The 18,470-nt window shown below is 50.2% G+C and overlaps 2 protein-coding genes across 6 annotated transcripts; one reads left to right on the top strand and one right to left on the bottom strand.

Moving 5' to 3' along the window:
* The first annotated feature begins 209 nt into the window (after window positions 1-209).
* On the top strand, window positions 210-9,042 carry THEGL (theg spermatid protein like). The gene is made up of 9 exons (XM_053976093.1): window positions 210-253; window positions 934-976; window positions 3,032-3,085; window positions 4,076-4,198; window positions 5,768-5,881; window positions 6,172-6,292; window positions 7,342-7,473; window positions 8,001-8,176; window positions 8,766-9,042. Exons 1-9 carry the CDS (start codon window positions 229-231, stop codon window positions 8,878-8,880), a joined length of 903 nt encoding a protein of 300 aa, XP_053832068.1. The 5' UTR covers window positions 210-228; the 3' UTR covers window positions 8,881-9,042.
* Window positions 9,043-9,840: 798 nt separating this feature from the next.
* On the bottom strand, window positions 9,841-16,025 carry HOPX (HOP homeobox). 5 transcript variants are annotated; one of them, XM_053976095.1, is made up of 4 exons: window positions 15,697-16,025; window positions 13,445-13,620; window positions 12,687-12,821; window positions 9,841-11,143 (listed from the first exon to the last, which is right to left on the bottom strand). In XM_053976095.1, the coding sequence occupies exons 2-4, from the start codon at window positions 13,586-13,588 to the stop codon at window positions 11,066-11,068; spliced, it is 357 nt and encodes a 118-aa protein (XP_053832070.1). In that variant the 5' UTR covers window positions 13,589-13,620; window positions 15,697-16,025; the 3' UTR covers window positions 9,841-11,065. The 5 variants fall into 5 exon arrangements, with proteins under 5 accessions (XP_053832070.1, XP_053832071.1, XP_053832069.1 ...); XM_053976096.1 differs by lacking the exon at window positions 15,697-16,025 and adding an exon at window positions 15,118-15,198; XM_053976094.1 differs by lacking the exon at window positions 15,697-16,025 and adding an exon at window positions 13,890-14,091.
* Window positions 16,026-18,470: the final 2,445 nt, after the last annotated feature.

Raw genomic sequence — 18,470 nt, forward strand, 5'->3', positions numbered from 1 at the left:
CTCTCTTCTCTTCCAGTTGGGGAGCAAGATGTTCGGGTGCGGGAGGCTCCCGAGGCCTCCCTGGGAAGCCAGCCTGACAGGGGTCCTTGTCACCAGTGGGCAGATGCCGGGGCCGTGCGGCTGCTGCCGCGGCCCGGGCGCGGGCTGCCCTCTGCCCCGGGCTGTGTGTCCGGGCCCGCCGCGGCCGGGCGGGGCGGGCGGAGCCGTTGGGCGGGGCGGGGCCGGGCCATGGCGGCGGCCGGGGGCCTGCACGGTGCGTGGGGCCGGGGCGGCCGGGCCCCAGCGGCGCCGGGACTCGCGGGCGGGGGCGGCCCCTCCGCCGAGCCCCGGCCCCGCCGCTGGCCGCGGTGGGCTCGGGCAGGGAGGGCTCCCGGGCACGGGGGGCTGGCTGGCGCCGGCAGGCCCCGGCCACCGCGGCGGGCACTGCGGGATGCCGGCCCCGTTTCGTGGCCATCGCTGCCGTCAGGGCACGTGGCTGCACGTGTCGTCACGTCGCTGGTTTTCCTGTCATCCCGTATCCCCCACCCCCCCGGTTGTTTTATACTGGCACCGAGTCCCAGCTTAACACAGCTGCCATTTCCCCGAGGCTCTGAAAACCTCCCCTGGAAGCTGCTGAAGGCAGTCATAAGGGGTGGCTATACAGAGTCAGGTGGGAGCCTGCAGGCTGGTGACCACTGGTGCTTGTGCCAGGAGCAGGATGTGGTGCTGGGGGTGCTCTGTCCTGCAGCCTTGGGGGCTGCCAGCATCCCCTGTGAGGAGCAACCACTGGAGAGGAAGGTGCCAGGGAAAAGCAATACAAACATCTGCTCAGGAAGCTGTCCTGAGGAGATGCACAAACTTCATCTGCCATATGGTCATTGCACGCTAAAGAGCAGGCAACCCAGGCTCCAGGTGTTACCAAGCTTTTAAATTCACCTGTTCTTGTCTTTGCAGTGTCATCTTACACACCTTGCATGTGTGTACATCCACGCAGCAGGTAAGAAGCCCTCCCCTCCTGGCTGGGTGTTCAGGCCAATGCCCCATGTCTCTTGAGAGGGCTCAGTCGGGGATTTACACCAAGCAGTGAGTCAATGTATCGGATGACGCTGTGATAAACACTTGAGAGGAAATTATGTCCGGTTTTGCCCTTACCCCAGCTTCTGAAAAACATCCGACCATCCCGCCCCTTCAAAACGGAAGCTGTGACTCTTTGCTTTACAAGGAATTGATCTCAAAAGGATTCGATCTCCCTTAAGCAATGAGTCTGTGAATGCTCAGACAGTGGAGGGGAGGTGTTTCTGTGCCTGGCTGAAGCAAGGCATTCCTGGGAAGCATGAGCAGGCCCATACAACAAAGGCTCCACCAGGGCTGTCCTGTCAGTGAGGTGGTTTAACCCCTTCAAGTTGCAGAGCTGCTGAAGGTACATCCTGAGTGAGGTTGCCTGTCTGGCTAGAGCTTTTGCCATGATAAATATAATCTTTCTTTTTGTAATTGGAAAAAGAACAAAAAAGATTGCCAAGTTGAGTTGAGAGACCTGATCTGAATGTATGCGTGCCTCATTCCTTGGCTGGATCATGATGCAAGCTTTGCACAGCAGTGTGGGGCACTAGGGCCATGTGCACTATGTTGTGCTAGATTTGGCTGTGGCTGTGTGCTGGATCTGTGCCAGCAGCTGAGGAAAAGCAATGAGCCTGCTTGCAGAGATAGTGCCAGCTCTTCAACACAGATAGGCTGGGGGGGGACCTCTCTGTGCTAATCCTTTACCCCCTTTTACCTTTGCAAGGAAAACCCTCTGGGGACCCACTTGGGGCTTAAACTGGGGTTTGGCTCCTGAAATGACATCTGCCTTCCTGACTGTGTCCTGTCTTGAACTGGTGGCAGGGGGCCAAAGTCCTACAGGCAGTTGCCTTGTGGGATCTCAGCAGGAGCAGTGTTTGCAGCGCTGTGGCCCAAGTTAGGCGTGACAGGCATCTCGTGCAGTGACGATGCTGTAACAGCAGCCTGCCATTTCAGGGATCTCTGTGGTGCTGAGCTCTCTGACACGCATTTGCCAGGGCTTGGCATCTTACTAGCAGTATTAGCCCCATCAGAGAAACCACAGGTGTGTCCCCAAAGCACAGATTGTTTTCTGTTGGCAAGTATCTCTCTCTACTGGTGTCCTTGCTCTTCTCTAGGCCATGCTGCCACATTGCTGGGTGACATGGAGCAGGGAAGCAATGCCTCAGGCTTCCACCTGTATTTTTTCCATGGTGGAGCACTTCCACAGCTGCCTGCACAGTGTGGTTGTTCACCAGCTGGTTGTGGGTAGGCACCTGTAGCCCCAGTGGGTGGGTATGGGCTTGGTCTGTGACATCAAGGAGTTGTGTAATACACTTGTGGCACTGGATTATCTTGTTCTCTTTTCTGTACCAAGGCTCATGAAGTTCAGACACTTCCCAGTCACTGGGATTTCAGGCCTCAGAAGTGATACCTGATCTTCATTAAAGTTTTTGGTCTGTTGTGTATTCAGTAAGAACATTTCCAGAGCTGCTCCTAGGGCAGAGACCATGTATGTTCCTGTGTCTATACAGCACCTAGGACCTCTCTGCTAAATGGACTGAAATAAAATGTGCTCCTAAAGCCATGTGGAAACACAGTGCTGTCCCCATGGTGCCTTTTAGAAAACCACAATGTGGTGATAACAGGTTTTTGTTCATCCGGGCTCCCATAGGCTGGGAGATCATCCTTCTTGTACGTGTTTCATGGTATGTTATTGACCAGAAAAGTTCCTTCCCACTTTCCTAGAGATCAGTGGAGGCAGAATTGCAAATTTGTCTCTCTGCAGTCCAAGACAAAACACAAAAATTTGTGGGCTGGTGAGTTTGCCAGATGAAATGGGTGGAAAGTACTTGAAGAGAGAGGTCCTTAAACACACTCTCTCAAGGGAATGGAGGCAAAAGCACAGGGCTTTGAGAGTGTTTGTATGATTTGTGTACAGCAGTAGCTTCTTTATGCTTTGTTGATTTAACTGTATAGTTAATGGCATGTTTGTCCTTTTCTGCAATTTTGGCAGGATAGAGATACTTGCAGACCCCAAGCCACTATTTTGCCAAGCCAACAGTTCCACGTAAGTAGGTGCTCAAACAGCGCTTGCTCAAGGGCTGCGGACTGATGGGACTCAGCTGGAGCAGACTCTTGGCCATTGTCTTGCTACTTCTTTCCCCTCTGTCCCTAGAAAAGCAGACTGAGATGTTCCATACTTGAAGGGCTCCCTTCAATTTGCTCTTTCAAGTTCTCAATCAAAAACCTGGGTTTGACCCAAGCCTTGCCTTTGTTGCCCCATCTGATCTGAGCTGCCCAGCTGAGATGTTGCGGGGTAGGATGGCGTGTGGCGCAAGGTGACCGGACCATGGGAGCCAGGCTGCTCTGTCCTGGAGGATACAGCCCAGCTTTAGGAACAGAGTTGTTGTCTGTGTGATGTGATCAAACTACAGCTTGACAAGTCAGGGCAACAGTCTCTTGATAACATCTCTTCTCTGTTATCTGTATGGGTCTTGAAAAAGGCTCCACAAACCCATTGCCCTGCTGTTCTCTGTCCCAACTACCCCAGTACCCTCTCCCACCATGGCCTTTCAGTGAGGGATGAGCAACTCCAAATTTGCCCTGGGCACAGGAGAGTAACCACTAACCTGCTGTAAAACCTCACCCACTTTCCATGGCACACCCTGACTGTAAAGTTGTTACTGTTTTCACAGTCATACCTGTGGTATAGTTAGGTGGTAATGGTGAGGCAAAAGAAATGCAAGATGAAACTCCTCCAGGGGTTTCAGAGATGTAATTAAATGACCCTCTCTGCACATCCACTGGTAACTAAAACCTATCACTTTAAGACTCTTTTCTTTTTAGTTGACAACAACCAGCAGGAGTGTTGGGAAATTCAGAGCTACAGAAGGAGAATGCTCAGGGGGTGCTAGTGGCACTTTGCAGGTGTGGAGAGCCATAGGGCATGTGTGTATGTGTGTGTGTGTGTATCCTAGGCAGGGAAGGATAGCCCCAGCAAACACATTTCATACTTGTACCTGTTACTAAAATTTGACAACCTTGCTGTTCATGCTAGGCTTGTATGGGGAAACCAAGAAACGATATGGACCCTCTCACCGGGTGCTATGACAGCTCGACCATCTGCAAGAATATTGTATCTGTGCAAGCCCAAGAAAGATTTTAGCAACTATGGGCGCAGGTCAGTCACGTGGTAGCACATCCTGGGGAAGGAGGCAGCTCAGAGCAAACTCTCTAGGGGGCTGTACTGGCTCCCAGGGAAAGGGGAGATGCCATCTCCTCTCCTGAAAAGGCTGCCATGCAGATAGCTCCATGGCACTGAAACTCACCAGCTGTTTTGTGCTTGGAACAGGGGCTGTCTGAAGCAGGGAAGAAAGTGCTATGGGAGCATAGTCACCCTGAGTACTTGACTTCCAAAATGGGGGGGAACTGTGGAGTGCTAAATTTTGGTGACCTTTTATGTCCTCATACCCACTTCCCAGCTGTGAGAAGGGCTTCTGCAACACGTAGTTGCAGAAGTGTGATTAGAGCTCTGGGTTCCATCAGCTGCCCTAGGAGCTTGTCTTGATCTCAGTCTCCAAGCACAAGGGAGCATGTTCCTCTGCTGTAACAAAAATACCCATCCAACAGCTCTGCTTCGGTTTGAAGTAGACATCGTGTGCATGCATGCATTTCTTGATGGAATGTGTGTTGCACCTGTGAGTAGAGAGGAACTATCCCTAGTGTGTTCCATGTCCCACTGGGGCTGATGCAGCCCAGCCAGGCACCTGGACACTCCTGCATCCTCTTGGAGTCTGACCTAAATCTTTAAGGTAAGGTTAGGAACAGAGAAATTTTCAGTGTTCAGCTGCTGGAAGGAATCCAGGTTTCTTGCCTTGAGTTAAACCTCTGCTGTCACTGCATGGTGTAAAACCTAGATCATGTTTTGGAATTGGAACGAAAATTGATGTAAAAAGTATAAATGACAGTGGTGCTGCATTACTTGAAGCAAGTAATTTGTAGCTCTTTTGGAGGAGTTGAAGTTCTTTTGGAGTCAAAATGGTGGTTGCTAGTCTGTAAGAAGTCCTAGCGATGAGAATGGAGATGAAACTGTGTTGCACTCCTGGCTTTCCTCTACCTGGAGGAATGTCAAGACATGCATGTCTGTAGTTTTCTCCCTTCTGCCACTATCACCAGTTATGGGCTCTTATCCTCCTGAGAGCTACTGTCTCTTGCTAAAGGTGTCCATACTACAGCACTTCCTATCTTTCTGCTTACCTCTGCTTCCTTCTTCCCTGGTGATGACAGGCATATTCCAACAGTTATACTTGTTTGAAAATTGGATGAACAAGGCTGGATGAACTAGGGGAGACACCAAGATGAAAGAAGCTACAAGGGCACAAGGTGCTATCAAGCCATTGTAACAGAAAGGTTTCTAAATTGGCAGAGCTGACCAACATAAATACTGCCTGATGTTGTGGGGCAGCTTCTTTAAGTGGTCCAGGAAAAGCCTAGGCTTAGAAAGCAGTGCACTGAGAGTGCTTAAAAGAGGACTCTTCAGATGCCAACAGCATTTAAAGTGAGGAAATTTCAGGTGTAAATGCCTATTTGTTCGTGGCTTTTCCATGTGCACCAGTGCCAGATTTTGTACATGCAGCAGGCATGGCTTTTTAACCCGGCTTAGGTTACCATCTGCCAGGATCATGTTCTCTGTCAGTTGCCTTTTGCTAGCTCTTTTGTGCTGCTCCTCAAAGTCCTTCTTTCTGTACAGCTGCAGACCAGTAATCGGTGGGAATCCCCTGCTAGCGAAGTTTGGCTACCCTTCTGAACGGCTGCTGAGGTTGTCTGAACCTAAAAAATACCTCCCTGCTTACCTGGAGCAAAGGTGAGAGGCTAGAAAGCCTATAGGGTGCTATAGGTAGACCCTTGGGTCTTGTAGCATCAGTGGTGTGTAATAAATGCAGGAACAGAAGATGGGTAAACAAAAGGCAGAATGCAGAGCAGGGTCTCTGCTGGGATTAGAACTTCTGGATTCTCTTATGGGAAGAGTTCTACACTGGAAATGGTCACAAGACAAAGCTGCCTTCTACTGCAGCAAATGTGAGGATTAGACATCCCAGCTGCTGCCAGATTGGAGAACATCTGAGTGACAGTGCCATGACTCTCTGCTTCCAGATCCCGTGAGTCCCCCGAGTGGCCTGTGTCCCTGGCTGCACAGAACTATAATGCCTCCAAGCGGATACTGCAGCTTGCCCAGCCAAAGGGGCTGCACCCAGATTTTGTGCCGTCCAGAGAGGTGAGGAGGAGGTTGAGTGAGATTTGGAGGGTACAGGGATGCAGCAAACTGTCCTGAGTTTTTAGACCCTGTATCCCACCCCTGGATGTGCCCAGTGTGTGGAGGGGAGAAGCTGTCTGGTTCTGCTGTGGTTTATGACACTGGAAGAAGCTGCCTTTTCAGAGAAGAATGTTGTCTTTGCAAATCTCCTGCTGAGAGACAAAGAACAGCCAGGTTGGAGCAGCCTAGTATAGCAAGTGAGCCAAGGGAGGCATCTGGGCTGCATCCTCTGATAAAGCAGCCTGGGAAGGTGGAGAAACCTGATGGAAATGGCATGTTTAACTCTTAGGGAGTAGTCATGTTTGTAGTTGGGCAGCTGTGCTCCTATCTGAGTACACAGGGGGCATGAGATTGCAAATACTATGTGTATTTTAATTACATTTTACCAGAAGCCTAATTTATATTTTCTTTTAGGTGGGTCATTGCTTTGGCAGGGGTGAAAGGGCTTGGAGCAATCTCAGATTGCACTAATTTCCATGGCAAAGGCTAGGTTTTCTGGATGCAGCCTCTGGGGCTGGAAAATGGGAGGCTGGGCTGGTGCAGGACTGGGGAACCATAACCAACAATAACCCTGTGAAAAATTTTGGAAGAAGTCCCCTGCTGGAGAAGTAATTACATTTTCTGTAGGAATGCAGTTAACTGTAGCAGCAAATTTACCCTAAAATCTGAATGTCTCTCCTTAGCAGGGAAGTTATTTGATTCAGCCAGGAAGATGAATATAAAAAACATGGAAGGAATTTCTCTGTACTTTTACCTGGCTACACAGGCTCTCATTACAGGCACTCCCCTCCTGGCTCTGAGTGAGCAACAGCTGGGGAATCCCTATAGCACCAAAATTACTTAATAGTTCAGGTGAAATAAAAATAATGGATTCTGGAAAATTAAGAGTGACCATGTCTGCAGAGGAAGGGTGCTGGGATGCTCATCCTTGTGGAGAGGGAGCATGTCCCTGTGGGCTGCTGTACAAGCTCTGTGTCTGCACATCCCTCCCCCATTCTGGATCCATGCAGGTGCCAACACAGGTTTCCAGCTTTGCAGTCTCGGCCAAGGCATCGGCACGGGTCCAGAAACTCGCAGAGCCCTTAATCAGGGAGCTGACCTGCTGCTCTAAGCACACCAAACCTGGTGTTGTCATCTCTACGGTAAGGCTGCATCACCCGGGACCCTACATGGTTGGGACTTCTGGCAGAGGAGAGGGCACAGGTGCTCAATCACTTGTGGCTCTCTTCATGTCAGCCCTGGATGTGCTGCTCTCCATGAGGCTGGTGTAGCTGCTTCCTGACCTGGAAAGCAGGACTTGTGCTCCATTCAGAGCATGAACTGACTCTCAGCATATATCCCCAGAGAATGGCAGAGCTGTGCCTAACCTCTCTGTCCCTTGTGGGGACAGGGAGAGGTGGACAAGTACCTAACTGGGATCTCCAGTGCTGGGGGTCGGTTGGACAAAAGGCTGTGAGTAATAGGAGGCTGGAGGGCAGGTTGTGGGACTGGCCAGGCAGTGATTTCTCCTTCTACAGTTTGCCTGGTGCCAAACACAACTGAGGACATGATTGAGTCCCATCTGTGTGTGGTCAGTGGCTGTGAACCTGGTAACACTGAACTGTTGCAGGCTGAGTACCCTTGAATGCCAGGAGCATCTCTAAGGACCTTTCTCTCCATTCTTCCACAGGTTTCCAGGTCATCTCAGAAGGCAGTTGCAAGCCCTCGGACCATTGAACTGTCGAAGCCCAAACAACTCCACGCTAAGTTCGTGCCCGCGCGGGATCCTGAGTGGCCTGTGACAGAGGCTGCCAAGCGTGCAGTGGCTACAGAAAGGATTGTGGCGCTGGCCCAGCCTAGCACAAGGTAGGTACTGCTTCCCTGTCATGGGGAAATGATCAGCTGCCAGCCCATTTTGTGTGGCTCATGGCACCTTGTTAATTTGTGTTTGGCCAGAGAGATTAGGCCAAGATTAGGAAGTGCTCTTCCACTTTCAAAATGCATGGGTTTTATATGTTTGGATGTGTTAATGCTACATGGATTGCGGTTTAAAAAGCCCTTTTGAGGTAGAAGGAGAGTCAAAAGAGAAGAAACAGGAACTCTTTAATTCCAGCAGTATTACTGGTTGGGACTTGTTATTAATTCCAACTATAAAAAGCAACCAACTGGCAAAGGGCAGAGTGTGATACACTGATGTTGCCCAGCATGTTGCAGCTGACCTCAGCCCATTTTGTAGGAAGCGCTGGGGAGGATGTTTCACAGAGGGTGAGGGAATGCCTGGCTGTAGTGGCTGTGAGAGATACTCCTCCCCTGACGACAGCAGCGGAGGTGTGATGCCTTTTGTCCTCCCTTGACAGGGAAGGGCAGGCTTAGGTGGAGGTGTGGGAGCTCACAGGCAGCTGACAGCTGGCCTTGCTCCAGTCAGAATTGACCATCCCTACCCTCTCTCCTCCAGACCTCGAATAGGCTTGTCTGCACTCAACCCAGATGCATTCAAAGTGAAGGAGGCTGCTATGAAGGCAGTTTGTTCTCCACGGCTCCAAGAACTAGCTCGGCCAATTCAGCGCTAAGCTCCTTCAGAAATGCTCCTGCCATCTGCCCACATCACCCCTTGGAACATCACTCTCTCTGGGCTCTGCTGTGGCTGGAAAATCTCTTTGAACACAGCGCAGAGGCAGCACTCAGCAGGAAGGCTTTCTGGGAGTTAAAATAAAATTCCTTTAGAATAGTCATCAGGAAAAATTACAGAATTCAACTTAATGTGGGAAGACTCTCCTCCTAGGATGGGTTATGTCTGCAGTTTCTCTCTTGATTGTTTTGCTGTAATAGTTTAATAACTAATGAAACAATTGCTGGGGGAAGGCAGCACAGGAACTGTCCTTTCATGCAGGGAAATGTGGCAAACCAAACCCAAGAGCATGCAGTAAGTTGATGCAACACAACTCCTGAATTTGGGTTTAAAATTTTTTGTTAAAGTTTAAACATCTTCTTACTGACACTCAAAAGTTTTGTGCTTGTGACAGAAGTAGAAATACAAAAGGCTACAATGTATGTTGAGTTGGCTTGGATTTGGGACCTGTTTTCTCAAATGCCTGGGGAACAGGCAGATCCAGTTACATAGGTGGGTTAAAGCTGTGTGGTTCAGATACTCAGTTGTGTGACCTTGGGCAAAATAAGAGAGTTCTGCACTGGAATTTTTGGAGCCTAACTCAAAAAAAGCAGAGTTCCCCTCAGTGTAAGAGAGAAGGCAAGTTGCAAAGACTAAGCAGAAAACAAGTATTGATGCCAGAGTCTGCAGACCAAATTGTGAGCTCCAGTCAAGTCTTTGGGTGAGTCAGTTTGGCAGCTGAATTGCAGGGGAACAACACAGCCTGTGCGGGGCATGACATAAAGGGAGAATGCTTTTATCTGCTTCCTACAAGGTCAGTGTGTTTTGCACTGGCTGCCCAACCACTGGCGACAGGCTGGAGATACTGAGGCAAGAGAGATGCTCACCAGTAAGGGACAAAAGCCACAAATGAAAGCATATGGCAGTTTCAGAGCCAATGTATTTTAATCTTGCCCTTGTTAAGCTGATTTTCCTTCCAAAGGAGTAGAGGCAGGTGACCACAAACCAGAAGGGGATTAATGAGAAGATCCATTAATTGATTCAGTAATCCACTAAGCAGAGGAGTTTTGAAGCCTTTTGAACAAGGTAAGGTCACTGGGAAATGGTGCTGGTTATTTTTAGACCAGGCATTGTCCTGTGCCAGGATGGACGAGAGTTTGGACTTCATGCAAGAGCCCCAGTGCAACTGCATTCCTCAGGCTTGAGAATGGCCAGGAGGAGACTGGGGTCTCCCCCTAGAACCCCCATGCTGTGGGGGAGCCCCAGCACCACCAGCCTCTGCTGCCCTGGGGATTAGGGGGTGTGGGGTTGTGTGGGCTGCCATGCATGGACCCATGGGTGCCCTAGGAGACAAGGCTTCTCATGGCTGTCCCTGTGACAAAGGGAAAACCCACTGTGTCCACTGAGGCTGCCTGGGAGAAATATTGCCCATCCAAAGGAAGGAGTCTGCCTCCTCTCATGGGGGCAGGGAGCACAAGCAGGGACATAACACAGCTCCTCTCATCAAAAAATGTTGGGATTTTATTACTGCACTGGGGAAAAAAAACATGAGTTCTTTCTCTTTGGTGACTTTAACTGAAAGGTAAAAAAGGCATTCAAGGGTGCTTGGCTTGGTCTGATTATGGTGTAGGCACTTGGTTTGCCAGTATTCAGAGCTGATTCAGGCATGTTGAGCCAAACCAGGTCACCTGAACAACACACCTGGTTTTCCAGATGCCCTACTTTCTGGATGATCTGCACCTTAAAGCTAGCACACATACTTTGCCTCTGGGGATTTTAAGGAAAAGGAATCTTTATTTCTTCCTTCTATATTTGAACATATATCATGGCAAAATTTCTGCAAGCCTGGGACAAGGGCATGAAATTACCTTTTCTTGTGCAGCTGCTGTTAATGGGTTGGAATCACTGAATAGGTTATCAGCCATTAAAAGTTGTATACATACATGTGTATGTGTGTGTGTATATATATATATATATAAAATGTTTCTTTTTTTTCTGGTTATGTACATGTTAAATAAGATTTCTGTTAAATAGCAGAGTATTACTTAGTATCACAAAACCTATTGCAACAGAAGAACCCCAAGGAAACCCACTCTGAAGAGCTTCACCGTCCTTTATAAGAGGCAAGGGGATTGGAGCAGCATCCTCTAGTCCCTGACAGACCCGCTTTCTGAGGGCAGCCCTTCAGACTTCCTCCACTCCGCCAGGCGCTGCTTGAACCATTTCTGGAGAGAAAGAACAAAGCAGAGACTGAGTGCACTGAGCTGAGTGAAGCCTCCAAATAACTTTGCTAAAAGGGCAGATGTCAGTACATGGGAAGAGGTGAGGGCAACTCATTGTGCTGCTGCCTTGTAGCAAGGTGCTGTTCCCAGGCAGTACAGGCAGCCAGGATTGTGGCTCCTGACCAAACAGTCTTGTAACCTACACGTGCACCTCTTTTAAACTCATTTCTCTAGCTCACTTCAGACCTTGACAGTATGACTGAGTCCTTTTTTTATTGCTGTGAGCCCAGGTTTTTCTTGGAGCAGAGTAAGAGATTGGCTAAGGAGCTGAATGGTGTCTGTTTAAATGACTGGAGAAGTCAAACAATCATTTGCAGGTCCAAAACTGACAGGAATCGAAAGCTCACCTGTTTCAGAAAGCATGAGAGGTACATTGCACATTGAGTCTCAACAAATTAAAGAACAAATCTATTTTTAAAATGGTTTAAAAATTGTCTTAGTGTTAAGGCAATATGCACATCTATGTTAGCAGTAATTTAGGATTATGTCTGTTGTAACTTAGCATCTGGAAGCCTATTCCAAGAGCTGCTGATGCCACTTCAAGGCAGACACAATTTAAAATATTAGATAAAATGTATCTGGTTAAAGCTACACTACCTAGGAAGAAAAGAAAGAAAAGAAATATTACTCATGTGCCGGAAGCACAGCTCAGCCTTTTGTTTGGCAATGTGCCTGTGATTCTCTTTGTTGCAGTTCATTTTGTTGCTATATTTGTTCATGGTTATTTTTGAAGCTATTATGGTCCATAATGATACAACCACAGTGCTCTCTACTAGTGCCTCTCACTCTCACACTGCCTTTGACCACATCCAGTCATATGATTGACAGCCTAGCCTCCTCTCAAAAGCTTCACTTTCTGTCCTAAACCATAATCTCCTCTTTGCATCTCATTGCTACTGAATTTTTTATTGAAATGGTTGTTATTTCTAGATGATAAAGCACTCCAGATGTCAGGGGCAATGATTCCCTGTGTTCTATGCAATGCAGGCACTTTGCAGCTCACCCCAGTGTTGATCCTATCCCTAATATGACCTCCATCTCCAGATCTCTAGGAGCACACTAGATTAGAGGGAAAAGATAGCTATCAGGGAAGATTTTAAGACATCTACAGAGGTGCCTTGGGCGTATATGGCCTGTGTTTACAAGTTGCTGTAGGAAAAAAGAAAAAGGCACAGTGCCATTGCTATGGAGAAAAAGGTATTTTAGGGGTACTGCCTCCTTGCTGCCTCAAACAAGCAGTGATTGATGCCTGCCTGTCACCAAAGCACAGTCCACTCCAGCTGAGGACTATCGTGCAATGGATGCTGTTCCAGCATCTTTTCCTGGGACAAGCTAAATGCTGACATTGCCAGCTCAGCTTTTAAACCCCTTTGGCTTTGCTGAGGGACAGCCAGGCTTGGCAGCCCTCTGCAAACTGCTGCTGACTTTCCACTGGGTTGGATTTCTTTTCTATACCCATAAATGCTGCTATGGGTCTAGTAATCACCTGCATCACAATGAGCTGCACTGCCACCTGAAGGAACTGGGACGAAGCCTTTTGCTTCTGAAGCCCACGGTAGCCTGCAGGTAACCAGTTGGAGCACAGGGCATGGTGGAATTCGCAGACAGTGGCAGCTTGTCCCTGTGGAGGGGTATTTGGGGGCCTCTATGTCTCCTGGAGAGGCTGACAGACTTGCCTGACATCGGGGCTTAGGGACGCTGAGGGGGAGGGTGCACATCCTGAGCATGTCCCACAGCACATCCTGCAGGAATTGCATCTATCCTCTATGTATTTTAAAATGACAGTAGTTTCTTCAGACCTTAAAACCAGCAGTAGTTAGTGCATCCAAGACTATCAGAAAGGGTTTGGAAGAACAGCATGCACGGGTTGTACATTCAGGAGCAGAAACACATGGAGCGCAGGAAGGGTGTGGGGTACAGGGAGGTGCTGTGTTGCATTAGAGCTCTGTGGGTGCAGTTAGGGGTGTGCTGGGGGTTGCACAGGTGCAGAGGAGACTTGTGGGTGCCGTGAGGAGAGTGCAGGGGGCACGGTGGTGCAGGGAGTGCAAGCAGGGAGCACACGGGGCACAGAGGAGTGCAGGCGGTGTGGGGGAAGCATGAGAAGGGCAGGGGCTGCTGTAGGAAGCCTGTGGGGGGACAGAGGGTGCAGGTGTATGATAGACCAGGACAGGCAGGAGATGGGCACAGAGGCATGCAGGGGGAGTGGGGCTGGTGCCAGGGGCAGGATGAGAGGCATGCACTCACCAGAGTCTGCTCCTCGGACAGCCCGGTCTCAGCAGCAATGAGGCACAGTGTGGTGGGGTCAGGATGCTTATTCACCTTGCAGAAGTGGTATTCCAGGATCTCCAGCTGCTCCTCAGTGGGAATCACTGGCTTTTCCATGGCCATCTCCTCCTGGGGCAGGGCTATGGGGCCAGGCACTGCGGAGAGGGGCTGGTGTCATTGCTCAAGCTGGGAGTGGCCAGTGGGGCCACACTTGCTGAGTCCCAGATTTGCCAACCGTGTCCCCACCAACCTCCCTCCCCCCACCGCCCCGCTCCAGCTGTGGGCTCTGGCTGCAGCAGGGCTCAACTCCCTTCCCAAAGGCATGCCAGGGAGCTGAGCTGTGAGCACCAGCCCCCCAGCAGCTCCTGTCTCAGTTTCCTGCAGCGACCACATGCCAGCAATGCCCAGCACTGAGCTGTCTCACCATCCTCAGCTGGCAGGAAGCTGCAGGCTGCTCAGCACTCCCCTGGTGCTGTATTTATAGCCAGTGTGACTCCCATGGGAACGATTCCTGTTTACAGCCGTATTTAGGCCTGGGCGTCACTTAGGAGTGATGTCACAGCAATGGGCATGTTCAGGGGGTTAATTTAAAGACAGTGGTTAAAAAACATTATTTATCCTCTGGGTGAAGGGACAATATCTGACATCCAACCTAGTGGGTTGTTGTTTTTTGTTTTGTTTTTTTTTTCCTACTTCCCAGTGATCAGGCAAGTTTGTGCAAAGGAATGATAAAACAGAGCATACATGATCTTCTGGGAGCATGGTCTTTGACCCAGAAACCACTCTATTTCCCCTCCTCAGGATTAGTGTCCTGGTCCTTCTCTTAGCAGTGTGGAAAGACATCACACAATGCTGGCCATGAGAAGGTGAGCTGCATTGTTTTAAGTAATATTTAATGTTACCACACGTGGGCATAAACAGTTAGTCCTATTGTTCCTGAGCATCACTGAACTGGTTAGTTGATTGGTTGGGTTTTGCTGTATAAGTGTTCAAATCCTCAAGGACTGTACCCCGTATATGTTTGTTGCTCAAGCACTTGCTGCTTCTGACTGTGGTCAGTCCTAGGTGCTCCCAGCAAAGGCAGCACCAAGAAGCCCACATTTTCCTCCAGAGTAACACTTGTCCCACTTGTGCTTTGCATAATCTCTGGAAGATTTGGCCCAAAAGAACAATCAAAACAAGTGCATCTTCGATAAGTCCCACACCTCTCTTCTGCTGGGCTCCAGGTTTGCTTTCACATGGCAGAGGGTTGAGCTTGCTAATTCAGTCAACTAAAACACAAGGCACTGCCCCCACAGCATGCACAAGTCCCTTGATGCTGAATCACTGTGGTGTTTTTGAAACCAGGCTGTGGGGTATTGGCAGGGGAGGAGCTGATTGCAAAATGTGGCCTTTCTTGATCTGCTCTCCTGCTGTCCCAGTTGCTTGGCCCATCTCTATTGGCTGGTTGGTGTTGCTGGTTCTCCAGTGCTGCCAGGAACCCTTGGCCCTTCTTGGGCCTCCTGTGGGCCATCTGCTGCAGACCTGCCCTGCCTCCACATTGCAGTCCAGCTTTTCCTTCCCTTTGGCTCTGGGGTATAATCCTGGAACATCCATCATGCTGCACTCCTACTACATAGGTTTAAATCCAACTTGGTTGACTGGTAACTCACCTCTAGGTACCCTGGGGTGTTGAATGCCCCATGGCTTTCACTTACTGACAGAACTGCTAGGATGGAGCTCAGCTTCAAAACTGTCTTGCAGCTTGTGAAGAGCCAGGTGCAGTGAGAGGCTGGAGAGATCCTCTTCTTTGAACTGTACCTCATAAAACAAAGATCCCCCCGAGCCTCCTCTGCAGAAAGTGCTTTGACTAATAAAAGAATCCTTTGGCATTTGAGTAGGGGCTTATAAATAGACCAGGGCTGGTTGTGAAACAGCCCACTCTGCTTGAGTCACTTGGTAAATAATGATTGTAACACAGTGGTTGTGTAACATTGGAGCACCTCTGAGCTCGATGGAGTGCTGGTAGACAGTATAGAGAGTATCACCCACCAGGCCTGGGTGGACTGAAGAAAGACTATCTTTAACCCCAGGTACTGCAAGCCAAGCTGGCCTTGTCTGCTGTGTGTTGCAGCTGCCTGGGTTTCCTGGGGTCAGCTCAGTTCAGAAGCATCCATATAGGAAGGGGGCATCATAATTCAGTTCCTCATTCATGTGAGGTAGTAGGAGTCTGCTGAATGCTGCTCACCTACCTTAGATGTTTGTAGACCTCTGGAAAAGATGCAGGGGTAGAAGGAGGTCCCCTGGACTTGAGGTGCTACTTTCCAGCACTGTGGCTGCCAGGCTCTCCATGAGGTCAAAATGCAGACGAGGCCAAGCTCAGGCCACAAGTCCTGCCTCTTTTTTTTTAGCACACCACTGAGCCACCTGCCCTTCCCATAGAAAACCCAGCCACAATGGGATCCTCATCACCTCCAGATCATGCATCTAGCCCAGGCCACCAGCAGCAACATGCCTTGGCAGCTCATAAATCACTGTTTGCAGGCTGCCGCATTAACGTGCATTGATGTGTGTGCATGGATTTGCATAGGGAACACATGCTTCACCTTTCATGTTTCACCTGCACAGCTATTTCTGCTTCTGATTATCTCCAGGTTCCTGAGGCATTTCCCCATAGGACACAGTATCTTCTACCTGCTGGCAGCTCAGGGTGCCCCGACATGTGGGATGTGATGCCTGATGGCTTTTCTTTGTGTCCCCTCTACCCCTGCTCTGGAAGGAGTCCAGTTTTTTATGTCTCAGGGTTGTGAGATGGGTTTCAGGGAAAGGCAAAAACCTGGGGCTCCTGGAGGGCTTTGCAGGTCTCCCCACATCACTCCACTATGTCCTGGAGGCTTTCAGGAACCATGTGACCGCACATGGCCTCTAGCACTTGGCACCTCCAGGATGCTAAATTTGGGGGTATATGACATGACTTGAGGGCACTAGGAGTGCCTAAATGGCCAGACTGGCCCTATTGAGACCACTAATCACCTGCCCACTATTTAAATGGAGCCTCGTTTAAGCCCAGGCATGCAGCTGGGCTTCAGGCTGTCCAACATCTCTCCCTGTACAGAAAGGTGATGGTCTCACATTTCTTTAAGCAGAAATATGGAGACTCACAGCTGTTCGGCTTAGCTGCTGAAAAGCACCACTTCTCACTGTTTTTTTCCTCTTAAATTTTTGACAACATTGAAAAAAAAAGGCTTTTTCAGTGCAAGGAATGTTAGCCATTTAGAAGGGCTGTGTGGCTGCAGCTGTCATTCAGCTGGGGTTTACTCACCCAGGCAGAAATGACAATGCCAGATGCACTGTCACAGGGAAACCACCACACCTGCTCTGTCCTAAGTGTCAAGCTAAAGACCTCTGGGGAATTCACACTTGGCTCTGACTGTCATGGTTTTAGGTAGAGTGATGTGAAAGCAGAAGCTTGCAAGTGGATCAGCAGTTGCCTGGGCCGTGGGCAGCTCCAGCCAGCATTGCTATGTACATGACAGCACCTGGTGCTCTTAGTGTGGCTGATAGGGCATTAAAATGCACCTCCAGGGCCATTTTAGAGTAAGCAGACAAAAGGTAACGGCTGATAGACACAAGTTACAGCAAGAGAAAATCTTACTATAAATATATAGTACTCTGCCCATGTCTTGTGGTTGCACCCAGCTCCCCAAAAACACTCTGGGGTTACTAGCAGGACTCCTAGCTCTGGCCTGAAATGGGCGAGGACATCTTTCTGCCCCCCAGCATGCTTGTCCAGCACTGCTAGTGCAGTCAGCATTTACTATCCTGGCAGAAATCTGCCACTTTTCCAGAAAAGACGTGATTGCTGTTTGCTCAGCTTTGCTTTTTTGAACAGTAGTCACAGTAGCTGGCTGGCTGTGCATCTCTCTAACGATTTACTACACCCAAAGCCCCTAGAAACCTCTCTGAGCAGTAGCTCCTGCCAAGCTGATGGGGCTCCATAGCCTCTGCTGGGCTTCTTGACCCCTTTCCCAATGCTCCCAGTGTCAGAGCAGGGATGTGACTGGAGGCATCTGCATCTGGTTTTTAGCTTGCAGATATTTCCTGCCACTGCAGGGATCGAAATAGCAGTTCTCAATGCAAACGAGCCCTCTTACCCTCCCTTGCTCTGCTGCAGAGCCATGTCCTGTCCTGAGCTTTGCTCATCCTCCTGCTGTGGGGTGGCTGTGGATAACATCAGCCAGCATGGAGCACAGGATAAGGTGGGACAGAGGCTTTAAAAATAAACTGGGCCCTGCAATAAATAAGGAAAAAACACCTGTCATGCATCCTGTAAACTACCCGTCCAGTCTTTTAGAAGATAATATCAGATGGGAACAAAGCAAACGGGAGCACTGCAGCTGCTGCAGCAGAGGCAGGACCCCGTGGTGGCCCCTGCCTAGGGTCTCTCCTGCCTGGGTGCCCTTCTGCCTGCCCCGAGCATGAGCCTTTCTGCCCTGCTGGGTGCAGCTCCGACCTCCTCAGCATCAGTACTCACAGGGGAACTCCTCTCTCCATGCCCCCCATCCCCAACTGCAAACCCACCCCAGCACCCCCAGCTCAAAGCCTGTGCTTACCTGGAGCTGGCAGGGACCAGAAGTGTGTTAAACAAGAACCCCGCAGGTCCTTGGGTGACTGCTTAAGTATCTGCGTGTGTTTGACAGGCGGGGACCTGAAAAACCTGCCGCAAATCACAGGAGCTCCCGGGATCCACAGCCACTCTCTGGGCTGGTAATTCAGGTTTGGCACCCGCTCCCTTTGGCAGGGCTCTCTCCGCGCGTGGTTGTGCGCGCCGCGGGCTCTCGGTGGCCCGGCAGCCGTCGGGGCGCGTCCCGCCACGCTCGGGGCCCCAGGACGCGGTCCCGGCCGGGGCTGCTTCCTGCGGGGGTACAGGAAAGGTGCAGGCGGGGTGCGGCGGAAACTGCGCTTCGTACAGCGGAGCTGCAGCGGAGCCCGCCCGTCCCTCCCGGCCGGGATGCATCCCGCTGCG

Source organism: Vidua macroura, chromosome 4 (genome assembly GCF_024509145.1).
Source record: "Vidua macroura isolate BioBank_ID:100142 chromosome 4, ASM2450914v1, whole genome shotgun sequence".
Classification (NCBI taxonomy): domain Eukaryota; kingdom Metazoa; phylum Chordata; class Aves; order Passeriformes; family Viduidae; genus Vidua; species Vidua macroura.

What these genes read in the sequence shown, in the direction of transcription:
- THEGL (XM_053976093.1), top strand. Translation starts at nt 229, where the DNA reads ATGGCGGCGGCCGGGGGCCTGCACG. An exon ending in TGTGTACATCCACGCAGCAG is followed by an intron (nt 977 to 3,031) that starts GTAAGAAGCCCT and finishes CAATTTTGGCAG; the next exon opens with GATAGAGATACTTGCAGACC. An exon ending in CCTGCTTACCTGGAGCAAAG is followed by an intron (nt 5,882 to 6,171) that starts GTGAGAGGCTAG and finishes CTCTGCTTCCAG; the next exon opens with ATCCCGTGAGTCCCCCGAGT.
- HOPX (XM_053976095.1), bottom strand. Translation starts at nt 13,588, where the DNA reads ATGGCCATGGAAAAGCCAGTGATTCCCACTGAGGAGCAGCTGGAGATC. An exon ending in TGTCCGAGGAGCAGACTCTG is followed by an intron (nt 12,822 to 13,444) that starts GTGAGTGCATGC and finishes ACCCCTCCACAG; the next exon opens with GGACAAGCTGCCACTGTCTG. An exon ending in TGCAGCTCATTGTGATGCAG is followed by an intron (nt 11,144 to 12,686) that starts GTGATTACTAGA and finishes CTTTCTCTCCAG; the next exon opens with AAATGGTTCAAGCAGCGCCT.